This window comes from Mytilus trossulus, chromosome 12 (genome assembly GCF_036588685.1).
Source record: "Mytilus trossulus isolate FHL-02 chromosome 12, PNRI_Mtr1.1.1.hap1, whole genome shotgun sequence".
NCBI lineage: Eukaryota > Metazoa > Mollusca > Bivalvia > Mytilida > Mytilidae > Mytilus > Mytilus trossulus.
The window spans coordinates 28,854,330-28,878,822 of record NC_086384.1 but is presented as its reverse complement, the minus strand read 5'-3'; the positions used below and the strand labels follow the sequence as shown (position 1 = coordinate 28,878,822).

Here is a 24,493-nt window from a genome sequence, read left to right as displayed (position 1 = left end):
ATCTAATAATTTAATCAAAACTTGAACAAAATTAGCAATCTACAAAATGTAGGTCACAATGATTAAATTTCATACATTCAATCATTGATATTGAAGCAATATACACATACAAATCATACGTCTCTCTCTCTTTCTATCAGTCTCTGCATCAAAAGCCTTCTTAATCTTCAGAATAAAAATTCCAGGATTTTATAACTTTATGGATGGGTTTATAAGACAATTTAATCATATTTATACTCTTAATATATTTCTGACAGGGAAAGTTGCATTCATAAATAACTTTTGACTAGGTTTATAGTTTTGTCATTATTTCAGTTATCTCCCTTTTGAATATTTACCTTGCCAGGTAACTCCTTCAAGGCATCTATAAATTCATTAACAATGTCTTTGATGCTAATCTGACCACCAATGAGATCTTTGAACAGTTTCACTCCTGTTTCAATGGCATCAACAATCTCTTTCACTTTCTTATCAAACTGTGTGGCCAATTGAGCTATCTTCTTCATGTCATTTTCCTAAAGGCAAAACAACAATAAAATATCCTTGACAAGTCACAACTTATACCAATATATAACATAAGGGGACAAATTGGGAATAAAGCATAATAGCCAGAATGCATAAAATACATTTAAATAAAAATTGAGTATAAGAATAAGTCTGTTCAGTTTTATTTAGGTTTTTTTTTCAATGATGCACAAGTTTTCAGCAATTAAAATACAATGTACAACAAATCAATTGCATGCAATTCACAGAGGAACTTTTAAAAGAAATCTTCTTATGCTTTTTAATTTATCTCAATTTCTGTCCAAATATTTATGTCTGATGAACCATAAAAAAAATGGATTATATTTTATCCTACATACTTGTAAAATATTCAGATTGTACTGAGTGCCTCCTTTAAAACAAAGTCTGGCTACGAAGAAGTCCAAGTTGAAATCCAAAATTCCAAGAAGCACTCTGGCATAGGCTTCATCGTGAACATTTATTCTCAAATGACCACTTAACGGTTCTACAAAAAATAATATATTATTCTTTTAAAAAATACACAAATTTTAGCTCAATTCTAACCTTAACTTTATTATGATACCTCTGCAGCGGTGGAGGTATTTGAAGGTAGAGGTATGTCATCCCTATATTTCTAGACAGAATCAAAACGGTGAAAACTAATATTTCTAAGGGTATGTGATCTCTACAGTATGTTATATGTATAGCAGAATAAAATCGTGACAACTTTACTTTTATCAGGTATGTGATTTTTGCAGTATCAGAGGTCTTTAACAAAGATGTGTCTAATTACTTTATTTCTTTGCAGAATCAAAATAGAGACAACTTACCAATTTTTAGATCCAGCATGTTATACATGATGATACCAAATGCAGCACCTATAGATTCAGATCCTAACATTTTTCTCCAATCAACACTTGGGGCCTCAAGTCTAAAGTTCAACTTAGGAAACTTTTCCAGAAAACTTCCAATGTCTCGTTTGTCTCTGCGGTGAGGCGCTATTTCCATAATTCCAGACTCATACGGATCAACAATACCAGTTCCATTAACTTCTTCTCGCCTGGATAAAAACACAAAAAAATAATAAAATCTGAATAAAATTCATAAATTTAGGTTTAAAAAGATTTGTCATACTATAAATTCAGAAATTATTGCGATGTATTTATTATTGCAAAATTTTTTGGGTTATAATCGCAATAATTTAAACTTGCATTTTAAAAATTTCTATATGAATTAAACACGCATTTTAGTACAAAATGTCAAAATCGCAATAATAAATACAAGCAATAATTTTTGAATTGACAGTTGTTTTTGATTTAATTGGATAATTTGAGTCATAAACCAAGTAATTTTCCAAGTCCTTATTCTTCAACTTACGCTTTCAGAGGTGTGATAATCCTAGCTTGAGGATGGGCTTGATACTGTAATAAAGCCTCATAACGAACCTCATCATTCTCATCATACATGGCAGCTTTATACATCTCATCAGCAGCCTGAAACAAAATTATGAAGACTTAAAGCCTAATCACAAACTTTTAGTTACATTTTTGTGTATGTAAAGGTATTGACAAAATCAATTTTATATGTCCATAATATGGCATTATATGGATGGAGTTTACTTTTTTCACTTTGATAAACAGTTATACAATAAAAAAAAAATCAGCTAAACATTAATTTGGATCATGACTTGAAAACTGTTTCACAAAGGGATACAACTGAAATTTATTGTTAGTGAATATTAAGAATAGAATAATTAAATTCATATTGTACATGAAGTATATATCCAATTTTTATGAAATGCATACATGTAGGTTTCATAGAAAAAATACTTGTGATAGGATTCAAACATGAAGCAGAGAACTTTAGTGTTTGTTTGAGACACTGGAATAAAAGAAAAGTAAAATTTAAGAAAATATTTAAGTTTTTTTTAAACATTTTCCTTTTCCTAAGCTAGGTTTATGCAAATTAGCCTATACATGTATGTTCAAAATTGAAGATTTATTTTGTATAACCTACAAACAACTCACCATTTCATGTTCATATTTTCTAAGAGCATGAACTCCAGCTCTTTTGATCCAAGCTGAGTTAGTTGAGTTGATATGCGATACAATATATTCAAAAGAGAAGTCCATTCTGGCATTTCCTAGTGTTTCTAACAGAATCACCCTCCAATGGTCGTAATCAATTTGTTCCTGCTCACTCTGGATTGCTCTTTTCTTCCTGTATTCAAATGGATCTAAAAAAATATTTAATAATTATGTGAAAATATTAAAGCAGATTAAACCAATTTAACCACTAGGGGGAAATCCTCTGAAAAAGGGATGGTCTATATGAAAAAATCTGAGGAATTTTCTTCCATTTTTAATCAAAAACAAAAAAGAGAGGTCAAAACAAAAAAGCAAAGATATTACCATGTATTCCTAGCCATTGATGAACTTGTACAGTTATTTTGATAGCTTCCTCTTCTCGTCCAGCTTTTGTTAACTTGTGTGACACAGAGCCCAGACAGAGTAAAACCCTTTCATGGAGATCCTCTTTGTACATCTCTTCTGGGTGCTTATCTTTGTTAAATACAAGGTCTTCCATAGCAGCTATCATATTCTGGAATTAGAAAGAATCAAACTACAGTTTATATTTTGTTAAAATGAATAAAATGATAGCTATAATATATGTCAATGAGACAGCAGCTAAACAACACAAGAAAACAAAAGAAATGTAGAGGTCAATATAGTTAAAAGACAGGTTTCTATTCATTATGTATATCTCTTAATCACCTCTAGTCTAAAATGGATTCATCATTATTTGTGGGATATCTTTTTTTTTTGTCTTTGTGGGTACATGTGAACCACAAATTTAAATGTTAAACAAAGTACATGTTTTCCTATAGGCAGTATACAGACTTTTGTAAAACCACTAAATCAAATATCCACAAAAAATACAATGTTTACTTAATCCAAGCAAATTGATAGCCATAAAAATACACAAATCCAGTCTTAAAAGACTGTCAATCAAAACAAAGTGTTCAAAATAGCAATAGAAATACAAGGTATATCATAACACATATAATTTATCAAAATTTCATGAAAATCAGAAACAAAAAACAAATTAAACGGTCTTTAAACTGTTCTTGTGGAAAACACTTTGAGTAAGTACAATACATACATCATGTGGTGGATTGTCTTTTCCTACAATGTGAGTCAGCAGCCTTAAGATAAGTGTAGGCTTCGGATCAGGACTCTTTAGAATGAAATCTGCCAGGAGGCTCTCACTGAAGTTTGTATAGATGACTCCAAAGGCATCCAGCATGATGTTCATTGCTCCTACATATCTTGAACGACTGAAAAAAAGGCATATAAATAATTTGAACCAACCTTCTGCTGGTAAGGACAATTCATCCTGAAATTGGTTTTTGATCATGTAAATAGTCATTACTTGATGTAATTCAAAGATTATTCACTGTACTGAGCCATGACTCGATAATGCAATCAGTAATGTACAGGAAAATTCCATAAGACATGTGTTCAATTCTACAGACTACAGTTTTTTTTTTAAGTAGACTACATGTTTTTTTAAGCCTAAATGACAAATTCTAATATAATAATAAATTAAAATCTTATATTGCTATCTCTTTATAGATAATGCAATTTAACTTTGATTATGATCCAACTTACTCTGATTTAAGTTCTACAAAATAATAGTTTGCAAGCTTCGTTAGTTCATCTTCAGGTATTGCTTTCAGAACATCTACTATCTTGAAGAAACAAGCATTTGCTTCCAATGTTCGACCTGTAAATAAATAGAACAACATTTTTACATTTAATCTGTTGGAGGTGTAATGCCTGATATCTAAGCCTTGAATTGTTGGAGGTGAAGTAACTGATATCTTACCCTGGGAGAACATGGTTCACCATTAAGAGTATAATTAAACCCACACTTCCCTAAGGGCTTATTTATACATTTGTGACAGTCATTGTTTATCAGTGAGGTCATATTTTGAAAAAGCCATTGCTTAGAGTGTTCTGTATAATTCAAAGAACATCTGAATAATTGACAAGTAAAAATCATTGAATAGAAACAAAAATGATTATTTTTTAAGTTTGAATGAGATTTAGCATAATTTTTCTGTCAATATGATATATTTACCATTTTCTGGCTGTGTCCACATGCAGGTTATATTCCCTTTGATGTACTGCCAAGCTTTAGCCCTGTCAAGCATAGGCATCTTTCTTGTCATCTGAAAAAAGGTACATAGATGATAAAACTCAAATATGAGACCATGGGAGCTGATTTTTTTAATTAGAATAATTTGCTAATTATCATGTGACTATACCTAATGTTTATGGTTATCTCTGTATTTGTGTCCATTTATATAATTTAGTGTTGGTCATCTTTGTCGAATTCATAAACCATCTTATGTCTAAAATGATAAAGAGCCTGGCTTAAAAAAATTATCCTGGTATATATGATGAGTTTGATTGGTACCAGGTTTAAATTTTGTAAGCCAGACTATATGTTTCATATACAAGAGACTCATCGGTAAGGAGTAGAAGCAAAAATGTTTAAAGTCCAAAACAATTTCAAAGTTGTAGAGCATTGACGAAATAAATTCCTTCAAGTTTTGCAAAATAAAGATACGGCAATCTATTCCTGGGGTAGAAAATCCTTAATATTTGGAAAATTCAAAGTTAGTATAATATATTATGGTAAATAAGCCTGCTATACAATATAAGTTTCTGACCTTAGTAACATGGATCGTTGATTCTTCTAAACCCAGCATTGGTTTAGTCACAGCATCTCTTTCGAACCTTCTTGTCAGATAGGATAGAGATCCTTTACTGATGGCTTTCATCTCAGGGAACTCTACAATATAAAAAAATTTACACACATTAAGAATTGTGCATTTAACTTTAAGTTAATGTATGTACAGATAGTTCTTTTTTTGATATAACTTAACTTATTTTAAATGAATGATGAACAAGGAAATCATGTCTTTCAACCAATAGATATTAAAATGGATTTCAAAAAAGTTACGCAATATGGTTTAAACGTATAAGTTCATGGAGAAGTTTAATATTCAAAAAGCTTATGGCAACATATATGTATATGCATTATTGAGTTGAGTTAAATATTCCATGAACTCCCTTTTCACTTTTTTTGGCACGGCAGGTTATACATGATTTTTTTTTTCAAATGGATCTTTTCTATATTTTGTAGATTTTTCTTGACAGATGAAATACTTAAATGAAAATTTATCTCCAAAATTGAAAATATGGGCTCATGAAAAAATATTCAAACACAAGAGATTAAATGTGCTTATATCTTATATATATATATGCATATTTATTTTTTTAGCAAGGTAATAATGTGTAAACTAAACCAAGTAATTTTGTTTCAACTACAATTCATTAATGTGTCTGTTAACCCTATAAGTAAGTTGGTTATGAAAATGATCAATACATTAATTTATCTATTAGTTTTTAATTTCCATACATACCCATGGTACTGAATTCATTCACTGCTTTAATTTTTCTCATTCCATGCAATGCATTAAACCTGAAATGTAAAAAAATATATCTTATACTTATTTCTTGTTATTTATTCAGTCAGAAATATGTATGATTTCCCATACATATTCACTAGTTTGATTTGATTGTTTGTTAATTTCCAATAATAAATAATTCAATCATTTTCAGAATGACACTTATTGGATTCATTATTATTTGTGAAGTTACATTTTTCATGGATTTTGTGGACATATATACCCCAATAGAAAACAAATCTTAAGAGACTGTTTTTGGAAAAATTAATGTTTTTTTGCATAAATGCATGTTTTTCACCCCTAGACCCATGTCAAAGTCTCAGCTAGAATATCCTGATTTGGGAATCTAGGATTATCAGCCCAGGCTAGTATGGAAAAGGTCATGTTTAATCTGTATTTTATTTTTACTCATCAAACTTAAGTCACAAAAATAAATAAAGCAAAACCATAATTTACTTCATTATCAAACTTATTAGATTCTTTAATCAATATAAAAGTACTTACTTTCCAGATGGTCTAGAAGGTGATATGAAATCTTCTTCAATCAAGACACTGTGTATAACTTCAAGGTCCTTGTGGTAATGCATAACCTGTGACGACAAAAATACTTTATTCAAAGATTTGGTAAAAGCCTATGATGTCAGGATCAAGATACCCTTAGTACCCTTTTTTTCTATTTTAGATTGCTTAACCTGATGCTATAATTGTCAAAAACAAGATGTTGTTTCACCCTTTTTCAGGATCCTGGTCACGGCACCAATATCCAGAAGGTTATGGCTAGTTCTTCACATTGAAATAGTTAGACCTTTGTTCATACAAATTGTATTCATGTAATGAAAAGTTGACCACAAGGCAACTTTACTTATATAATAGGTACTATAAACCATAGACAACGCAAGTGACATTAAAAGCATAGTAAATGAATAGGGGTCAATTCTTGACAATGCTATTTGAAATTTAGAGGGAGACCATTGAAAACATCATTCAAACTATGGCAATATGCCACTATTTACGAATTAATTATATTTCAGTTGAAAGCTACAACTTTACTGTTGAATATTTTGATATATTTTTAATTCTTACCACCAGAACACTTTCTTAAGACAATATGTGGTTGAAGATTAGACATTTGTAACTCTAGAGATTCAACTATTTGAAGTGAACAATATTACTATTATTTGAGGTCTATTAGTATTGTTTAACAAACAAAAACCCTTGACATAGTGCATAAAGAACAACTACATTATCAGCAGTCATGGCAGTGGTTGACATTTTTCACAACTACTGTTTTTGAACAAATAAAGTTGTGGCAAAGATTTTTCTTCACTTACAATTTCTCCAAAAAACGAATTTTTCCTTATATCTACTTACCTAACTTTCTTTAAATATTGATATGGATACTGTATATGTAATATGTGTTAAGGCCTATGATTATATCAGTTTGGCAATAATACTTACCTTTTGATATTTTCCACCTGCATTTTTAACCAATGCTTCGTGTCGTACTTTAGTGAACTGCAGCCCTGTACTTGTCTGTTTAACAGTGTATGTGGCATTATGAGGTCCTATAAATAAAACATAACAATATAACAGAATAAGTCGGTGATTTTTTCATGGTACTTTCAAAGAAAAAGAAAAAATATTTTTGATTCTCTAAAGTTTTTAACAAATTAGCCCAGGAAAAGTATGCTGATGGAAGTCATTTTTTTATAAAAAGTTCAGCAAGAAGCAGGTTTTCTAATTGTTTTTGACAGTTAAAAGGTGATATTCATGATGACTGGACTTAGCTAGCATGATAAGGAAGTGTTCCCCGACTCATTGGGTTCATGAAATGGCACTTCTTGACAGGAAATTGTGAATCTGGAGCCTGTGTATGAACCTTCAATAACAGGAACCCGATATGAGTAGAATAAATCAGCCTTTGTGCATCCAAACTGGTAGTAAAATGATGAATGTATCCATCAATAATTAATTTTCAGAAGGTTGTGGAGGTTTGTTCATTATCATTTACCTTCATGGCCAAGTTCTTGTGTTTGGTAAGTAAAACCGTCATGTGATGAACTTCCAGATATCTGTAAATACATAATACATAGAGATTAATACATGGCCTTTGCCATATCAGCCTGGGTATCATCCCGAGATGGGGTCGAGGTGCTGATATGGGTTGAGGGATGATACCCAGGCTGATATGGAAAAGACCATGTATTAATCGCTTTATCATATACTTCCAACAATAGTTTTATGTAAGGCAAACAAACCAAACAAATGAAATAACTAAAACACTCAAAAACTTTATTAAGAAGTTAAATTATGAATCAAATATACTATAATTGTCCAACAAGAGCATCACTACCTCCATATATATTTAAGGTAACATTTCCTAAAGAGGCATATTGAAACATTGGAAATTTGAAAGAGTTTTATGATCATTATTACTCCATGTTTGTTGTACTATAAAATGATTCATAATTTGTATGATTTGTTAATGTAGTAAGTACTAAACTATCCCCACAAAAACTCCCGTAAATTTTGACGTAGTAATAAAAAATATCTGACGTCACAATGGAAAAGTAAACAACCAATACTGGAAACACTGGAAGTAACTTGCACAAGAGGCACTATTATGGGTTTTGTGCACGAGATGCACCTGATATGGGTTATCAAGCCGGGTGGGAAATTATGGCTAGTGTACTTCTGCTCATTACACATATGCAAAAGCTGTCATATCAATGCTAAGTATATGATAAACTTGCATATATTCAAATATTTCAAAATGAAATGAAAAAATTAAGATTGATATGCATAAAACTACCTAAATTTTGAAATTATAAACATGATAAAGAAAATAAGGTTTCAACTTATATCTTCTTTTTATAAAGTTAAAATGATTCAGCTTGAAATTCATGTGTACAGGAATCTTAGACTTGTCACAATAAGAACATCAGGGATATGTATCATAAATGTATAAGATGAAAGGCTTAAATCTAAATCTTCTTGACAAGGTCAAAGGAGGTAAAAAATATGTAATGTTTATAATTACTTCTCCTTCTTCGTGAAGTCTTGATGACAGAAGAGCAGCAAATCCCTTCTTAGCTGCCAAGACAAAATCATCACTTTCTTCTGGATGGTACACACGTAAAATTTGTCCTTCAGGTGTTATCTCAAAAGAAAACCTAAAAATAAAAGTAATAAGAATTACTGGCTAGTGTTTAAAGTTTTACTCTAGGACAATAAGGGGGGTCTCAATGGGATGTTCTGATCCCGGATCCCGCTAACTGTTTTGGCAGATTCGTATATCCCGTAAACACTATGTACATAAGCAATTCTCATTTTTTTGCAATTTCCTATGTCCTGCTAGACTTCATTTCCCGTTTTCACGGCAAAATAATTTGACTTTCATGTGTCACGCTTACACAAAATCAGCAATCAGGCATCACGCTTAGACCCCGATAAGACCCACAATCAGGACACATACATGTTCAAGGTAGTTTTTATGTGTAGGGGGAGGGGAAGGAGGGGTTGCAAACAACAACTTAATCAATTATTTGGTTTTATCTCTTCATTTATAAACTTTAAAACTTCACACAGACTCAAGGTAGAGAAATTATAAGTCATGATATACTTTGTAATCTCCCAGATTCATGTAAGCTGGCATCAAAAATCATTACAAAATTGGCCTCTAAATCCTTGTAATGATGTCAGTTTTATTATCATGATCCAGTGAAATTCATTTAAAAAAAAAAACATTTTTAGCAAAGACAATGAGACCACGCATACAAATTAACAGTGTAAAGATATTTTATGTATTTACAAATTTCTTAACATACATATCATTTGATATAGCAGGTTTGCAAACTATAACTATGTTATTCTTGAAATCAAAGCGCAGATTGCTCTGAGGGATATGATTGCTATTGTTTTCATTGACACATGTACATGTATAGCGAGATAACAAAACTAATTCAACTGTACACGTAATCTGAATAGTTACTCAAATTTTAAAATAGCCAATCCCAGATACAAGTGTATGAACAATGTACTTATTGTGTTTTCTTTTTGTTCTATCAATTCCAAGTTTACTTTCCACAGCAGTCACTGAGAGTGAGAGAAATTATTCACTTTCGACTCACTTTGCATCTTACCACCTGTTCTCCTACGTTAATTCTAAGAGGAACCCCTATTTCTAACTCTTTAAATAATATTTAATTTCCTTTTGGTGAGTGGGCATGACTTCTTTATGGACACACTCCTCTGTTTAAATTGCGATCGTTTTTAATATACTACGTCATTTATCGACAACTAATGAGTTATCTTGATGTGTCCTATAGTATATTGATTTTGACGGAAGTTACTTATGGAAGGAAGACAACTTGAAATGATAATATGGAAGACTCCATTTCAGCTGAAGGGGTGTTGTAGTTACACCTTTAGGATGTTGACTACCTTTATTTTAATTTAAACGATGCATATGATTTAAAACAAGAGTGAACACGCTGAAATGTCTCGCCTTCTTTACTAATCATTGATATTATGTTGATAGACCTAAATATAAAGCTTTATCACCATTGTCACATAAACTCAACATTAACCAAGAAAACGAAACATTGATCAATGAACCATGAAAATGAGGTCAAGGTAAGATGAACCATGCCAGGCAGACATGTACAGCTAACAATTCTTAAATACAACAAATAGAGTTGACTTATTGTTTATACATTAAGAAAAAAATACCAAAACACACACTGTACACTTGTAATGGACCTTCGAAATGAGATCACGGTCAAATAAAACATGCCTAACAGACATATAGATCATAAAATATTTCCATACACCAAATATAGTTGACCTAATGCATATAAAGTATGAGAAATATAGACCAAAACTCAAAAACTTAACTTTGACCACTGAACCATGAAAATGAGGTCAAGGTCAGATGACACCTGTCAATTAGATATGTACACTTTACAATCATTCCATACACCAAATATAGTAGACCTATTGCATAAAGTATAAGAAAAACAGACCAAAACACAAAAACTTAACTATAACCACTGAACCATGAAAATGAGGTCAAGGTCAAATGACACCTGCCAGTTGGACATGTACACCTTACAGTCCTTTCATACACCAAATATATTATACCTATTGCTTATAGTACTTTAGATATGGACTTGACCACCATAACTTAACCTTGTTCACTGATTCATGAAATGAGGTCGAGGTCAAGTGAAAACTGTCTGATGGGCATGAGGACCTTGCAAGGTACGCACATACAAAATATAGTTATCCAATTACTTATAATAAGAGAGAAATTAACATTACAAAAAATCTTAACTTTTTTTTCAAGTAGTTACTGAACCATGAAAATAAGGTCAAGGACACTGGACATGTGACTGACGGAAAGTTCGTAACATGAGGCATCGATATACAAAGTATGAAGTATCCAGGTCTTCTACCTTCTAAAATATAAAGCTTTTAAGAAGTTAGCTAACACCGCCACCGGATCACTATCCCTATGTCGAGCTTTCTGCAACCAGGCTCGACAATTATGCAACAACAATAACCCTCAATAGCAGACAGACATAGAAAGGATCCCATGAGTTTCAAATTAATCAATGGAGTGGGGAATCCAGAGCAACCATTCAATCTGAAGCCCCTTGAAGTCAAGAAAACTATATGCATGCACATAATTACCTAAACAAACCCTTGACTTGTAATTTAGAGCAAGAACGTATAATAAATGTTAATTTAACAACCTAGATGGTTCTGACCATTTCTTTATGAGAGTTCAATATCAAATATCAGTTTCATAACGGTGACATATAAGAAAAACTTCACTTCAGTTATTACATGTATATGACAGAAATAGATTTATCGGAATTCAGAGAACTCTCACATTTAATCCAAACTGGGGAATTCCCTCTGGCGTATTTTTAAAATTATAAAAACACTAAATATAAACAACAAGTCTAAAATAATTTAGCAACTGGTTTATAGGAGATAACTTGAATGCAAAGTTGTTGAGAATACGACTGATCAGAAACTATTCCATGATTGAAAAACAGATTTTTCTTTGTAAATCTGTTTGGTTTCAATCGGCAATAAAGGGTGGGGTAAATAATCATAGTTTTCATACATGCATCGTACATCATGATTTGGTGTACTTCATTGATTACAAATAATGTCCATGGTAATGCACAAATATAAAAGTACAAATTATGTGTGAGGAAGATATATTACAGAAAAAAAAAATCGGCTGATCTCTATTGTGTTGTGCTTCTGCAGAAGAACTTGTACATGAAACAAATTTGAAACTGCCTCATCTTTTGTTTATGATGCTAATCTAAATTATGAACTTTTTTTGCAAAACGAATCAAAGCGTGTCACTCTATGACAAGTGTGGACACATATCAGTGTGGATGGTAGCAGAAGTCCATTGGACTCCATTACTAGTCTATTAATGCCTTTTTGGACTTCTGATGTTAGGCAGTGTGTTCGACAAAGAGTTATCTGTTTTCCCTTATGATTCTGTTTAAGGATGTCTGCTTGTCATGTTTTGGAATTTTTGTCAGATTTTCGAAATCCTCTGGTTTTATCCATTTAAATGCCTTTAAAAAAAATCCCCATGAACCCCCATTTTTGAATTTCTTTTTATAAATCTTTTACATGTATAATGACAAGTCATTTGTAAAAGTCTCATAAACTTTTATTTATTTTTTATTAGTTTTTGAGAACTCTAACTGGTCAATGATAAAGCCATGAAATATCAAGAGAGAACATTTTCCCGCCAAAAATTCCAATGGCTAATATCTCGAAAACAAGCACATTGACCCCTATATGTTTTTGGCTTTTTTGATTCCTCAATTCATTTCCTATAAATATATAAAGTTTTATGAAAAGTTATTTATTTTGAAACTGAGCAGCAAACATCCTTAACTGTGTTGCTCAATGAAAACCTGTACCACACACTAAAAATAAGTAGTGTGGTTCATTTAAGTATCTAGTTTAACTTTTAATGTTTAAGACGGTAATGGATGAAACGGTAATCATCAGGGGCGGATCCAGCCATTTTAAAAAGGAGGTTCTCAACCCATGATAAATGGGGGGGGGTCCAAACATATGTCCCCATTCAAATTCATTGATCGTCCCAAAAAAAGGGGGATGTCCAGTTCCCAACTTTGATTTTGGATTTTTGATTTCGAAATTAGAACAAATTGTTATAAGTATAATCTTATCTTAATCTATTTTACCAACGATTTTTGTTTTAAATTTAAGGATAACATCTTTTCAAGGATCAGATACCGTTTAGGGGACGCAAAGAGCTTCCACTAATACAATTAATATTGGATTTTTATCTTTAAATTTTCTCTCTGTATCAGTGCTGGGACTTTTATACTAGTTATTATCTGTACTTAAATAACTCACCATTTACTCAGGTCCATATCATGTCCAGGCGTATCTGAAAAAAGGATATAGGTTTATAGATTAGTGCATGTAGCAAGGGTTTAGTAAGTTTTTTAATCATTGAACAAGTAAGCAATCTAGATTTTCGAAAAGAAAGCAATAATGATTTATGAATAAAATGCAGGGCAGTACCACAATTGTAACTTATGTTGAAAACATTACCGGAAAGTAAAACAAATGGTTTTATCAAGGGTGTATTTTTCTCTGTATTTCATCTTTTTTTATATATTTTTAATTGCGGGTTGTGCGTTTTTGTGTCTATGTTTGAGTTTGTTTGGTTTTTTTTTATTCAAGATGAAGGAAAGGCCTAGCTAACAATATCTTACCTGGATCTTTTGCATAAAAGGTAAACGAATAAATTCGTAACAGAACTTCCTGGTAGCCATACTTTTCATCTATATTAGTGAAACTAATCTGTAAGTAACAGAAAACAAATGATAAAACATGTCAAATCCTGAGACTACTATATATATATATATATACACAATATATTCAAAAAACAATTGTTTTATATACAAGTCACATTACCTGAAGATTTGTGAAAGCAGTGAAAGTACTAGTAAAAGTGATCAATTGAAACCGTTATTTTCTTTTAATAATTTTCTTATATGTTACCAGCATACGTACTTTACTTAACTTTTTCTTATATATACCGGTATATATAATCTCAGCTCAAATTATATTCTTTATTCAGAAACAATGTAATACTATATGCGTATGTTTAGATAAATATATATCTCTGTTTCAATCTTTTAACTGAGAGAATTGTAAATGATAATGGTTTGGCTAATACTCGATCATTTGCTTTATATATAAAAGTGACTTTTAAACTATACGTTTTAATACGTAGCGACTCCGGTCACTTGTTTTGTGACTGACATTTATTACGTTATTTGTAGACAGTAAGAATATAAAAAAAAACTTAGTTTGAACTCCAGTCAGAAATCATAAAGAAAGAAAGACAGGCAACATTATAGAAAATTAAACAAAACACAAAACTATAGAAAAAATATATACCTGAGACTACTATATAAACATATGCGTTATGGGAGCCCCTTCTTATAGTAGTATCAGATTATGCTTACTTAATTTGATAATTTTTACCGTTTTCCAATTCAAATCATCGTTTTAAGTACTAATATAAGAGATATGTCTCTGCTAATAAAGTTGCAAACCCATTCTGAGGTTAAAAATAATGACAATGATTATTTTTGGAAAAGTCAAGTGGCAAATATTACACGCATAGTTGGACGAGAACATGTTACTGTAAAGTAGTATGAAAATGAACCATTCTTTGAATATGGGAATAAGATTTTTGTTATGAATAAAGTATGTCTCAGTTTTAATGTGCTAAAGTGAACTACTGAGTCGGATTTTAACGATTTATTCGCAAGGCACTTGACAATTAACATGCAGGAAGACATTTTACCTATAAGTCTGGTGTTGGTATTCCCTATAGCTCGTTTTCTATCGATATCTTTCACATGTCGTCTGACAACGTTGCGCACGATGTTCCTACAACACGACGTTACACCACCACGACGTCAAAGATAGTTTTCTAAAACTTTTGTCGTACATGTATTCAATTTGCAAGTTTCATTTCCTTTTTTATGTAGTTGGTTGATTATAAATCTGTCTCTCTTAATTTTGTGATGTCTATTTACCATGAATTTCTTTACCTCAAGTTGTGGAAATCGATTAAATAATTTTTACCCTTAATTCCCCTTAAAAGAGGGACGAAAGATACCAAAGAGACAGTCAAACTCATGAATCTAAAACAAACTGACAACGCCATGGCTAAAAATGAAAAAGACAAACAGAAAAACAATAGTACACATGACACAACATAGAAAACTAAAGAATAAACAACACGAACCCCACCAAAAACTAGGGGTGATCTCAGGTGCTCCGGAAGGGTAAGCAGATCCTGCTCCACATGCGGCACCCGTCGTGTTGCTTATGTAATTACAAATCCGGCAAATAGTCTAATTCGGTAGGTCAAATTCATGAAAGGGAAGGGGATAGTATAGTTACGACGTAAGGAACATATCCGAAATCATTTGTGAAACGGTTATTCCATGTTTCTTAAAATGTTGTATTGCCGTAAGTAATGAACTTGAAGGAAGGAAAAAGGGGACAGAGGTATACGGTTTTCAATAAATGAATAATAACAAAACTTTAATCGCAGGCTGCTAAAATTGAATGGTGCATATCATCTGTCGTTGTAAATTTTTCATATCTTGATTCAACCCTAATACAAATATATCCGACACTCTGCAAGTTAATAAAAACATATTAACCCTTGATTAACTTGAATTGAATTGTATTTAAAATAAGTTTGGAACATAACTTGTCGAAATACAACCATTAAATAAAGTTATTATAACCCGATCTTGAAAATTATTTTCCCAGGCATTTGAAGTTGCTTGCTTTTAAAATGTACGAATCTTCTCCGAATAATACGGGGTTGCATCAATTCAATGAAACTGATTTTGTCGCTGTTTCCGATAAGTCTTTCATTTACCTCCGTTTCATGCACAACATGCACCGTGTTTCTTTTTTCGACAACCAGCAATTTTTTTTTTAATTTTACTACGCAATTCGTTAAAAGCATCAGGAATATACAATGGAACAAATTTTGCACATGTAACGTCGAAAAAAAATCGTTGTTTGGATTTTTCGACGTTAGGACAAAATGGCTACCGTTTTGTAATGTTTCGTAACATTTTATTTCTGTAAGACACAAACATGCAGTTATTAAAAAAAGAATCTAGATTTTATGTTCTTTTCGTGTATCAAACTTTTGTTTTGGTAAAATATAAATTACTTATTGAAATATCAGGTAAAAAACCCGCATTTATTGCTTGGACAAATGAAATATCAACTTGGACAAAATGGCTACCGCTTGAAAAACGACTGTGTAGAGATGGTTTTATAGAATCTACAAATTTTGAACTCACGAACAATGAGGCAAATGTATGTTCTTTCGGTAGATGTTACAATTATCTCACATTTTTTAGACATTTTTAGCTTTTTTTACTCATAAAACTACCTTTCAACCGTTTAGTCAACGAAAAACGTCATTGGACATTTTTCTTATTCCAGCTTAATATGCAGCCACCGAGTCAAACGAAATTCGACAAAAGAACGGTTTAAATTTAACCACGAACTGACACACTTCGTTGCTTCTGCCAAGTTTCGGGAAGATCAGAGAATAAGAAATAGGATCAGTATACATAAGAGATAAAACAGTTGTTCAAAAATGTAACGTTGGACATCCGGTTTTTTCACATAGCTTTGTTGTTTTAATCCTCAAATATACTAGATATTACTAAGCATATGACCAAGAGCTATAAGAACATAAAGGAAAATATATACTGAATTAGTTTTTATAGCGGTAAGTGTTTGTTAACATTCTATTTTGCCGTTTTGAGGAGGAAATTTCGAAGATTCTGTTTTAAATCATAGGGGTTGTAGGAACAGCGTATCTCATCTCTAAGCAGCCAATGTTACAGATGTAATTGGATTTTCATTAAAAGATATTCAACCCTTTATTTTAATTCTTTATATATTTTCACTTTTATCTTTTTCTTGTATCCTTGACGCTATTCTTCGTTGAAGAAACTATAGTTATGAGGTTAATTAGTTTCAACTACTAGTATTTGTTTACACACACCACCTAGGACTAAATCAGATTTATAAACAAAAAAGATGTGGTATAATTGCCAGTGGGACAACTGTCCACAAGAGACCAAAATGACACAGACATTAACAACTATACATCACCATTTGGCCTAGATCACCGTACGGCCTTCAACAATGAGCAAAGCCATTAGATCAAATTTGTTTTTATGGCATTGACAACTATTTTACGTGATCTTCCTATCCTCTTAAATTGCTTACTATAGTATCTCTAAATGCTATTAAATATTTATTTATTCTTCCATTACATGAATTAGTCATGTGTTAACATCTTTTTAACAATATCCACGGCTGAATAGACGGAACATTTTAACGTAAAAAGAACAATTTAAAACTTTCTTGTTGTGATTTGTATTTCAAATGACACTATATATTTTTGATTTATATGCGTAATATAAATGCTTTTAAAATACATCATTTAATTAGGGTACACACGAACTAAAAAAGCAATATCTGAATAAACGTAGGATGCGTTTCAATAGATTAAATGGGAATGACGAAGGAAAAACCAAACCTATACACTAAAAAGATATTGAATAAATATGTAAGTAAAATCATAATATGGTTCATTGGTTAGAGGCTCAATAAATGGAAATTAAAATGTTAATCAGTTTATTGCGTTACGTAGATATAAGTTTTCGAGTCAACGACTTCTAATAAATAAATTATTTTTTACACAGTCATGGAATAACATATTCGGTTCAAGACATTGATCACTCGGTGCATGTGTTCAAATTCAAAAATAATTATAGATCGGAAATTCCAGATGCGATGGACCAAAACGGCATTATTATTTTTTAAGATGCATCTTTTTTCGGGTGATTTTTAATATCTTTACATCACTTTACAACTATTAGACCGTGAACAATTAAAGATCGACACAGCAAACTACATGGTGTCCACGGTAACCTTCCATATTGACTGTAAACTTGGAGATGTTTATGACAAAATAATTGTGAAAAATTCCTTATTTTTTAAAGATCAGTATCACTGTCATGAACTTTATATAAGCTACAGAATGTAAGTGGACATACAGCGGCTGCCATATGGACAAATACACACACCTTCACTTCAGTTAGAGCTAGAGTTAGATGTTGGCTCTCACCATACGAATATTGGTGTAAGCTAATTAGCCCAAAACTAAGAACGAACAAATTATTTTTACATGCAACATATTTGATAAAAAAATACAAATATGAATTTCTGTTAGAACGGTCAGGAAATGACACCATGACTGCATGCACACAGGCTAATACCACCAGAAATACGTTTACATGAAATGGCTCTAGAGGCAATCCTTTTCTTATTAAAAATATGTATTTAAATTGCTATAAATCATCTGTACTCATGTCCGGTTTACCCATTAATGTTTGAAATAATACCGTCAAAACAGTTTTACATAAAAAACAAAAAAAACAAAAAAACAAAAAAACAACAACAATAGTTTAAATGGTTTTCGCGATTAATTTTTTTAATATTCAAATAATTTAGCCTTTTAGCTAGACAATTATCCAACATCGTCCAAAATGACGTGAAGGCGGAAACTACAAGAATATAGATCACTGTTCGACCTTTAACAACGAGCAATACCGATACCTATAAAGACTATAAAGGCACGACAAATTGTAAAACAATTCAAAAATAAGAAAACAACAGCCTGTTTTATAAAATATAAAAAACGACAACCATATGTAAAAGACAGAAACTAACGACAACAACTTAATTACAGGCTCCTGCATTTCGACAGGCACGTACAGAAAGTGGCGGAGTTAAACATGTGTGTGTGATGGCTCAACCCTTCCGCTAATCTAGGACCGTGCTGAAACAGCACAACATAGATGATGACGATGATAATAATGGCTGCTTACCGTCCAGCGGCAAATGAACATGCATATACTGGACAAGAACATGTTAATGTATTGTGAAATACAACACAGCTTTGTACTAGATCGACACGCTGAGCCGAAATTTTATCGTGCTAGTTCACAAGTTACTTAACAATTTTAACAATTCGCAGGAAGACATGTCACCTTCCCGGATACATTATTCATACTCCGAGCTGCCCAGTATTTGCGCATACTCCTACATCCCGACACTCGAGGCGAACACACAACCACGAGAACACCGAGGTGGTTCATAATATAAGAACAATAACGCATAGAAACTGCCCGACTCATCAGTTTGAAACGAAGCATAAAACAAACAAAAATTAACAAACATACAGAAACTCCCTGACTCATCAGTTTGAAATGAAGCACAAAACAAAACCAAAAATAACAAACATATAGAAAAAAGGTGCTTAGTACCGATCTTAAAGAACTCGCAGTTATATAAAGTTATTTCAAAGCCAATAACAACCACATGTAATAGATAGGGCTAAATTATCAATCAAAATACATCCAACGGATTTAGTATAGAGACGCAATAAACAGTCTGAGAAACGCGTGACTTTTATAGTCTTTTAGCAATTGTATCTATTGTCATGTTGCATCAAATTTGAAAGAAATATAACCGATTATCATGGATTCACAAGTAGAAAATTTAGATGAAGTGGATTGTTTGGATATTAATTCTGAAAAGTGTTTATTTACCTCCTACGCTCCTGTTCGTTCGTCAACAACACTGACAACGTGCTCAAATGTATATGCCTAGAAACCCTTAGCCATCTTATGAAAGGAATATCTTGAAAATAATTTCTAAATCAATTTGGATCAACCCGTTTTCCCTCATTTCCTTCTCCGTGCCCCTCTCATAAAAAAAAAAGAAGAAAATACATCTATTATCGGTACAGTTAAAAAAAAAAAATGGATGTTTTAACAGTAGTTCAGTATCCCGTATATGTATAGCGATTCGGACAGGTCACTGGCGATTCTTGTTTTTGGATTTCGCAAATGGAAACATTTTTACCATTTCATGGTGGCGTCTTTTCTTTTATATTCAAATTAATTAGGAAACCGAATACACGTTTTGAAACATGTTCTTCAAATTACACATTCATTGACACGATGAAATTTCTCAATTCAGGTGAATTGAAAGGTAATGAAGTTTTACTAAATAACGTTTAAAAAAATTAATTGACGAAACGCATGTTACATAATATTCCGCAATTTGTATACGACAAAGAACTTTTAATTTGACAGGTCACATTGTTTCTATTTATCATAGAGATAATGATCCCCACGGCGTATTGTTTCAAATCAGCCTTATGCATTGTTTGGTGTAAATTGATAATAGTTATTTTTTTATGATTATTCCGATGAAAAGATTTCAATAGAGATGATACAAAAAAATCAGAAATCGGTGAAGTGACGACATTTTCACGAAATTGTTTAACACGTATAGTACACTGTTCGGTCACCCAATTTATTTTAAGATACGATTGTTAAAAGCTAATTCAGCATTTCTCTGATTTTTTTTTCATAATATCAAGGAGAAAGTGTGTTTTTTTTCTTTCTTTATATAATCCAAGAATTTGTTTACTCAAGTTTAAATTACAAATCTTTGTAAACTGATCTATAATCTTTGTCTATAAAACTTAGCATTTTCAAAGTGCCATATTCGCATTAAAAACCATTAGTGAGCAAGCTCACAATGCCCCTATATAAAGTTTTGTTTATTTTGCCTCTAGCAGTAAACTCTAACAAATCAAAAAGTAATGGATTTATTCCTCTTATGTAATGTCAGGATAATTCAATTTCAATTCTTTATTTACACTCAGATACAAAATATGTGTTACATGAGGACAAATTACAAATCAAATACAACAAATGACAGAATAGACAGGTAACTATCAACAAAAGAGTAATTTCTAAGATAATAAAACTTGTAAGATACATGCATCTTTCTAAATGAAGGTAGATAGCTTCTTGATAAATATAGCTAGATTATACAATGACTGACAGTGACACAATGACAGCATATTTTGCATTTTCAGTACAGATGGGTATGCTGTATAGTATTTCGGTATATATTTCTTCCGAAATTCAGTAATAGTACTATTATTACATACATATAAATAATGGTATTCATCACCAATACATGATTCATTACATAAGGTACATATGCGATCTGTTCTAGCGATGTTGTACCACCTGCCAGTTTCCATAGGAATTTTTAGGTTACATGTTCTCAATTTTGAAATTCAGATTCTTTTATCCTCTGGAAGACGTAATAGATAAATTTCCAGACCAAATTCAGATTAAAATTTATAATATTCGCCACGAGACGAGTTATCGATATTACTGGACCACTTTTGAAGAAACTGATCTTGAAGAATCTGTGTAATTACGGGTTTGATAATTGAATAGTCAATGTATTGGTTGAAAAACATATAACCTAATCCTGAGTTGTCAAATATAGATTTGACAAATGACACCCATTTAAATTCACAAATACCATCAGCATGTAATTTGAAAATAAGCTTATACATATAACTACTAAGTTTGTTTTCATTTTTAGCCATTCTGCTCCAAAACGATAACATTCTTAATTTTACTTTAATTTCAAGTGGAAACCTTCCTAATTCTCCATATACCATAAAATTTGGAGTACTTGATCTCACATTTAAAATTCTCTTGCAAAATTGTAGATGAACTTTTTCAATTATACCAGTAATTTTTTTCAAATCCCCATATTTCTGATCCATACAATAAAATAGGTTCGACAAGATAATCAAACAATTTCAGTTGTAGGTCAATAGGTAAATGTAAATTTCTAATCTTTGTATAAACAGCAAAAAAGTGCTTTTTGCAACTGTTCTACAAGCTTTTTCTTTGCACAAACAAATGACCCATTATAATTAAGCAAAAGACCAAGATATGTATAGCTATCTACAATTTCAAGAGATGTACCATCAAGTTTAAAATCATAAATGAAAAAAGTTTTTGTTTTGTTTCAAGGCAAAGTGGGCCCTTATATCACTGTATACATACTAGAATTCCTAAGTAGATATAGTGACGAAAAGAGATCTAAAGAGAATAGAAAAACATATCGAACTTTTAAATTCCACGAAAGTTTGACAGATTTAATGGTGTCTAATAAATATGTAGTTCAAAGCTGTATATAAATGTGACTTCACTGCAAACAAGAAGTCCATTACAAACTGAAATATTTAAATATGCACTTTAGTGAACGGCGGACTAACATTCACTAGTATATTTTTTTTTAAACTTACATAATTTTTCTAAAGGGATAATATTCATTTGTCAGAATTAAACAAACCATTAAATTCGTGAGATTTGGGATTTTTTTACACCAATATTTCCGTAAAAATGTTTTTCTCTATATGCACATCTTTACAAGTCATGATATTCGTCTCCGATATCCCTTGAGTTATCATGCAATAGAAGTTCCAAATGGTAAAAATAGTATGTTACATTCCAACTTGAAGAAATAATACAGTGTTAGTCTTTAACGGAATAAAGAGTGTACATATATATTTCCACCAATAGAACCATAAACTATACCATTGCTTATTAACGTTTCAATATGAACTTTTGTCGGGGTTTGCATGGGGGAATAAACGTTGAGAGTCGCAATAAACTAACAGCATAGAGAGCTTATCATGCGGAAATATATGAAATGGTAAGATTAGAGGCAACAACTTGCACAGATATCTCTTCTTTGGAAATAATTAAGCTTTTCTACCTCAGGAATATATTACATTAGCTGTATTTGGCAAAACTTTTAGGGATATTTGGTCCTCAATGCTCTTTAACTTCGTACTTAATTTGGCCTTTCAAAAAAATTTTAATGAGTGTCACTGATGAGCGTCTGTCGTAAGTAAACTTTTATTCCTGGTATCTTTGATGAGTCTTCTTGATTATAAATGATTGATACCGTAGAAAATGAGGACAAAACACACAACTTAGTTAGTTTCTAATACAGTCACCGTGTTGAAGGCCGTACTTTAACCTATAATGGTGTAATTTTTAAATTGTTATTTGGATGGAGAGTTGTCTCATTGGCACTCACACCACATCTTCCTATATCTACTAACCAAGAGATGAGTTGCTGCTAATGATGTTATTGCAAATTGAATGTCTATCCCAATTTGGGCTATTAAAACCAAACAGGATTTAATAACGTATTTGGATGACTGCATGGTTAACTTGGCTCATTAGGTTAAATTAAAATCAACAATTCATAGCAATAGATATAAAACATGTTATGGACAGTTTTGCGTCATGTATCAATTCAGTTTTCAAACAGACATAAACGTAAATCTGAAATAATGGAAACTAGCTTTAGAGCTTCATGGGTTATCCCTGATAAAATATTAGCATTGTTTTTCCATAAACCTAAGGGTACTACACTCATAAAATTTTAAAAGAGCACATTTTGGATGACACAACTTTAATTTTAATACATTCGTGTGATGAGTCAACCGACTCTTTACGGATTACCCATGTAGATGTAGATGTAGAAAATACCATTATATTTTACTCTTCGAGTCTTGGATCCAATACCGCTAACATCGAATCTATAACAGAGCCAATACAGAAACAGCCAGTGAATACCACTATGGTATTGTCTGTATGTATTGTACGAAAAAAATACAGTGACTGCAATTATAACAGACCCATATTGCATCCTGAAACATGGTAAACAAATATTTAACATATGATTAAGTTTACTTACTTTTGCTTTAATGTTAAAATTTCCATAATCTGTTAGTTCTGCATTTGATTCAAACTTATATTCATATTCATATCCAGGCTTAAATCGGATGAACTTGGCTTCAGATGGAATAAAGCACCACAATATTACACAAACTGTTCCATACAAGGACCAAAGGTGGTCCATCTTCTGCTGTTGGACCCAGATATTTTAAGTTTAAATTTTTTTTAAAGTACCTTTTTTTTAGACAAAATGTTTTCACGTCTTGTTCCTTACGGGTTAAAACCCGGTTTCAGAAAATCATTGGCGTGACTTTATTATATAGCCTTTTAACTTCGTTAAATCAAGTCATGCATACGTTTGTTTTCTTTTATTGGGATATAGGTATAGCAATTCATAAGATAATTTAACCGTACCTACATTTAATCCATAACTATTGATGTTTTTCACCAACAGGCAAATTGTGTTTTGATAAGTAGTTTTTACCGTTACCTTGAAAGTGAAATTAAAATCCTATTAAAAGCATGGATTTTTAGTAATTAGAAAGTCATTCATCTATGAAGGCAATTTTGCATTATAAAACAGACTTAAAACATTTTTTAATCTATTTATTCAGGTAATTAATGAAAGTATAGAAGAAGAAAAAACAACATTAATTTATTGTAA

At 31.5% G+C, this 24,493-nt stretch overlaps 1 protein-coding gene across 1 annotated transcript in view; it reads right to left on the bottom strand.

Moving 5' to 3' along the window:
* The window catches only part of LOC134693741 (uncharacterized), a 180,100-nt gene extending 156,000 nt beyond the window's left edge, over positions 1-24,100 (bottom strand). The window contains exons 1-18 of the mRNA XM_063554642.1: positions 23,849-24,100; positions 13,834-13,921; positions 13,469-13,502; positions 9,084-9,216; positions 8,055-8,115; positions 7,502-7,608; positions 6,548-6,633; positions 5,999-6,057; positions 5,243-5,364; positions 4,648-4,738; positions 4,176-4,290; positions 3,667-3,841; positions 2,916-3,105; positions 2,532-2,740; positions 1,882-1,997; positions 1,335-1,564; positions 864-1,009; positions 339-515 (exon numbers count right to left, since the gene is read on the bottom strand). Coding sequence (XP_063410712.1) covers positions 339-515; positions 864-1,009; positions 1,335-1,564; positions 1,882-1,997; positions 2,532-2,740; positions 2,916-3,105; positions 3,667-3,841; positions 4,176-4,290; positions 4,648-4,738; positions 5,243-5,364; positions 5,999-6,057; positions 6,548-6,633; positions 7,502-7,608; positions 8,055-8,115; positions 9,084-9,216; positions 13,469-13,502; positions 13,834-13,921; positions 23,849-24,013 — 2,304 coding nt within the window. The 5' untranslated portion in view covers positions 24,014-24,100. The remainder of the gene's footprint in view (positions 1-338; positions 516-863; positions 1,010-1,334; positions 1,565-1,881; positions 1,998-2,531; positions 2,741-2,915; positions 3,106-3,666; positions 3,842-4,175; positions 4,291-4,647; positions 4,739-5,242; positions 5,365-5,998; positions 6,058-6,547; positions 6,634-7,501; positions 7,609-8,054; positions 8,116-9,083; positions 9,217-13,468; positions 13,503-13,833; positions 13,922-23,848) is intronic.
* Between the last annotated feature and the right edge of the window lie 393 nt (positions 24,101-24,493).